This window comes from Musca autumnalis, unplaced genomic scaffold, assembly GCF_047663935.1.
Source record: "Musca autumnalis isolate F117 unplaced genomic scaffold, ASM4766393v1 scaffold_2, whole genome shotgun sequence".
NCBI classification, from domain to species: Eukaryota; Metazoa; Arthropoda; class Insecta; order Diptera; family Muscidae; genus Musca; species Musca autumnalis.
In genome coordinates this window covers 204,067,757-204,072,529 of record NW_027411755.1, presented here as the reverse complement: position 1 = coordinate 204,072,529, position 4,773 = coordinate 204,067,757, and the positions used below count along the sequence as shown (strand labels likewise).

Genomic DNA, 4,773 nt, shown 5'->3' with positions numbered 1-4,773 from the left:
TGGTAAGCAATAAACCACCTGAAGAACAAAAAAGCCGAAGGAGCCGATGGTTTACCAACCGTGCTATTCAAGACAGAAGGCAACACGTTGATAAAATTTATGTATTAGCACTATCTGGCAAGAGGAAGGCGTTTGAACGTGAGCATACTATGTCTCGTCCACAAGATAATATATTTAACATCATTGGGCAGGGCATTGGTATGCATTAGAATCCCGATGAATTGGGGTTTCGATCCATTAAGGTTACAAGGTCTATAAAAATAGACATTTCGTAAAATCGTTTGGAACCCTTCTATGTGATAGACTATTCTTCCCATCTAATGAGGAGAAAACCTATACCTATAATACTTTCAGAGACTTCAATATTGTTTTCGGCAGAAGCTAAATTGGAAGCCATGCCTAAACAATCTAAGCTGATATGGTATCTGTCATCTTTTAAGTAACCCAAGAACAAAAAATGGCAGTATGTACATATAACATCTATATATATAAAAATGGTGTAAAAAATGTATAGTAATTCATAAAATGAGAACGGCTAGGCCGATTTCTGTAATATTTTATGTCAGTTATTCGTATTTTCGAGGAGAAGGTCTTTACGGAAGAAAATTTTGGAAAATCTCTCTGGAAAAGTCGGAAAATTGGAAAAATCGAAAATTGAGTTTTTGTGTGAAATTTTATTCCTTAATAGCGAGACGAAGTTCGCCGGGTCCGCTAGTTTTTCATAAAAATTTACTAAATTTTATTTACAATAGCAAAATACAAATATTTACTAAACCAACTACTAAAAACTTTCATCCTTCATGGTCATATCAATGACAATCTCAATTACATCCTCGACACATTCTTCCATAAGCTCTCTAAATTCCTCATTCTCTTCCATAAATTGTAACAATGGCTCTGTTCGTTCCACATTTTTATATTCCTCTGTTACCATTTCTTTGGGAACCTTTAATATGGTTGCAGCCAAGGCACGATAAACATAACCGAATAGCTTAAATTCTTCATAAGATTCCATAATTTCGGATTCATTAAGGCCCCAACTTTCACCACCATCGCCATCATCATTTGCACTCAATACACCCTTCAGTTGTTCCCAATAATATTGTAAATACTCCATTTCTTTTTCCATTCTCTCTTCTTTCGGCAAATTCATGAAGAGAGTAAAGATGACATCAATTATTGGTGGACTATAACGACACGTCTGATAGTCAACAAATATTGCCGGGGCATCTGGATCTTCAGAATTTAGGAAAATATTACCACCCCAGGGGTCACGATGACAAACCACATTGTGATATTTTGGTGAGGGGTTTACCATAAAATAGACGGATTTTAAATGATACGGTAATTCTTTGTCAATAAATTCCTGGGAGACTTCTGCTTGATATTTTGGATGTTTTTTAGCTATTTCTAAGATGGCCTTGAGGCCAGTTGTAAACCATGCTATGTCGGGATGAACGGTAATCTCCTTAAGGCAATCATAAAAGTTATCCTCAATAGGTTTGTCATAAAGTTCATAGAGTAAACTTGAGGCATGCATCGCTGCCAGAGCCTTGAGAATGGCAAATATTTCACATTCCTCCAGAGTTTCTCTGTTATTCAGCGAGTGATAGCCCATCTCTTCGAGATCTTGTAATACCAGAAGTTGTGAGGAACATAAATATACCTTCGGGCACCATGGTTGGGGAGCTGAAAAAAACGAAATGAAATAAAATGATGAGGTATTTTTAAAAGAATGTTTTGAGGTAATATTTATAGATTTAAAGAAAATATTTTTGGAGGGTATTTCAGAGCATTAATCGCGGACTTTTTAAGATATTATTGGAGGGTATCTTGGAGCAATAATCGTGGATTTTTTAAATATATTTTTTGGGGGGTATTTCAGAGCAGTAATCGTGGACTTTTTAAGTATATTTTGGAGGGTATTTTAGAGCAATAATCGTGGATTTTTTAAGATATTTTTGGAGGGGTTTTCAGAGCAATTTTAAAAAACATTTTTAGCGAGTATTTTTGGGCGGTAAACGTGTTTTTTAAGAATGTTTTTGGAGGATATTTCAGAACAATAATCGTGATTTCTAAAGAATATTGTTGAAGCGTATTTCAGAGCAATGATCGTGGATTTTTTTAAATATATGTTTGGAGGGTATTTCAGAGCAATAATCGTGGATTTTTTAAGAATATTTTTAGAGGGTATTTCAGAGCAATAATCATGGATTTTTTAAATATATTTTTGGAGGGTATTTCAAAGCAATAATCGCGGATTTTTTAAATATATTTCTGAAGGGTATTTCAAAGAAATAATCGTGGATTTTTTAAATATATTTTTGGAGGGTATTTCAGAGCAATAATCGTGGATTTTTTAAATATATTTTTGGAGGGTATTTCAGAGCAATTATCGTGGATTTTTTAAATAAATTTTTGGAGGGTATTTCAGAGCAATAATCGTGGATTTTTTAAATATATTATTGGAGGGTATTTCAGAGCAATAATCGTGGATTTTTTAAATATATTTTTGGAGTGTATTTCAGAGCAATAATCGTGGATTTTTTAAATATATTTTGGAGGGAAGAATAAGAATATTTTGCAGGGCGTTTCAGACCAATAATCGTGGATAGGTTCTGAAACTCTAAGAATATGTCTAGTGGAACTGAAGCGTGATAATTTGTGTGCAATAACCGTAAAGACCTCGGTACATAAGCGGCTGAGTTTCTTACTTAAGTTAGTTCTGGTAAAAGGCTAAAAGGTAAAGGGCAGCCTACCTCGGTCGTTTTTTTATTAATTTACCATGCTTCCGATGCCTTTATATGTACCGAATTGCATGCTTCCGATGCCTTAATTGCTTTAATAATATTATTAAAAAATATCTGCAAATATATTCTATACTTACAGTATTCCTGTAATTCATTTAAAAGGGAACTATACAAGCGGCATTCTTTACGAAATATTATGACCTTTTCATGGAGCTCATGGACCAACGGAAGTTTCTTGATGAAAAACTTTAGGGATTTGCCGACAAAGTTCTCTTCATCATCGATATTTTCATTAGCACCTTCCTCAACTTCTTTGGTTTCATCATCATCAACATGATCTTCTTCTGTTAACTGCAACATAAATACAAATGCCTCAAAGTATGCTATCTTTTTTCAATTTAACACTACAAAAATTCACCTCTTCATCAGAATTTACCTCCTCTTCTTCTACTGCAGCTATTTCTGTACAAATCAAATTCAAATGAAAATATTCACCTAAGAAACCTTTTACCTCTTCCGCTGGTGTGACGCTAAAACTTAGCAACTTCAAATCCGATTCGTTGTCTTCATTGTATTTGTGTAAAATTTGTTTACATTGTTTGGCAGTGATAACAGTTGCCAGATTTTCATTTAATAATGTTGCCATTACATGCGAAAAACGGTTACAAATTGTTGTTTATATTTTCCTCAAATGTGGTTGTTATTGTTTTTGTAGTTTGGCCGGTATCCAAAAAATTGTATTTCGAAAACACACAAAATGAAAATTGTTTTATTTCTGAATTTTCTTTGTTGACACTTTTTTGTTTTTGCTGTTGTTGTTTTTGTTTTGTTATTATAATAATGAACTATTCTTGGCGTTCTATCTAAGACGTACTATATATGTTGTTTGTTTTTTGGTTCTATTCTTTGCGACTTGTTAATATCCACTGACTAGCATGCACTTGTGAACGGCTTTCTATGGCCGGCACATTTTTTACACCTCTTCCACCCATTCGGTAGTTGCGTTCAGCGGTTTTTCGTTTTTCAGTTGTATTTTTATTTATATTTTTGTTTGTTATTTAATCTAATCGCCATTTACTCAAGTGTACCAACAGCCGTTCATACATTCAACGTTCATATCAATGAACGCCCTGCCCAATACATTTGTTATATCTTCAATTTATTAGCCCAATCAAAAATTGACTCATATTGGGTGGTTTTGCATTACGTTCTTTTGTGTTTCAGTTTTTTAAGAATTATGCTGATAAAAAACTTTCTGTGGAGCTCATATCACAAAAGAAACCACATCGTTTTTTTTTATTTTTGAATTGTTGAAGTTGGAGACATTGCATTCTGCATTTGCAAACAATAATAACTGTGCAAATATTTATCTGAAAGCGTTGCCTATTATTATCATTAGATGGGAGCATCATATTTCATTGATATGACTGGGTCGTTAGGTAGTTTTTGTACAATGTTTTCCTCATGATAAGTTTTCATGGACAACCCGTGCGAAGTTTGCAATCAACAATATAATAATTCGGTCCAAATGCTTCAAACATATTTTTAAAAAAGCAACGATTATTGCTCTGAAATACCACCCAGAAATATATTTAACGACTAGCAAATGCCCGCTACTTCGTATGCGGAAAGGAAACGAAATATATATAAACAATATTTAATACGGGAATTGTGAATACTGGAGATTCTGTTGTACTAACACCTATTTTTATTACCAATATTTTTCGATTGTAGTCAGAATTTAAAAAAATCTGCCGTATCGCATCCCTACACAGCTACCATATTTTTATTGCGAATTTCCAAAACTACGTATCATATTGCAAATTTCAAATTTGACTCCTCGTTTTACCGCTTCACTAACACAGCATTCCCTTCCAGTATGAATTTCCAAACACTTAACTTTATCTCACCCCTTCACAACAACACTCACGCACATTCACAATTCATGGTTCTAGCTTTAGCGTTTTCGCCCAGAACCCGAATAGGTCCGTTAAATTTTCGGCATTCAAAATGGCCATAAAAA

General features: G+C 33.7%; 1 protein-coding gene across 1 annotated transcript; it reads right to left on the bottom strand.

Annotated features, from left to right (window-relative positions):
* Positions 1-654: 654 nt before the first annotated feature.
* LOC141393297 (uncharacterized) lies at positions 655-3,678 on the bottom strand. Its single transcript, XM_073966284.1, has 3 exons — positions 3,169-3,678; positions 2,888-3,101; positions 655-1,689 (listed from the first exon to the last, which is right to left on the bottom strand). The coding sequence occupies exons 1-3, from the start codon at positions 3,394-3,396 to the stop codon at positions 782-784; spliced, it is 1,350 nt and encodes a 449-aa protein (XP_073822385.1). The 5' UTR covers positions 3,397-3,678; the 3' UTR covers positions 655-781.
* Between the last annotated feature and the right edge of the window lie 1,095 nt (positions 3,679-4,773).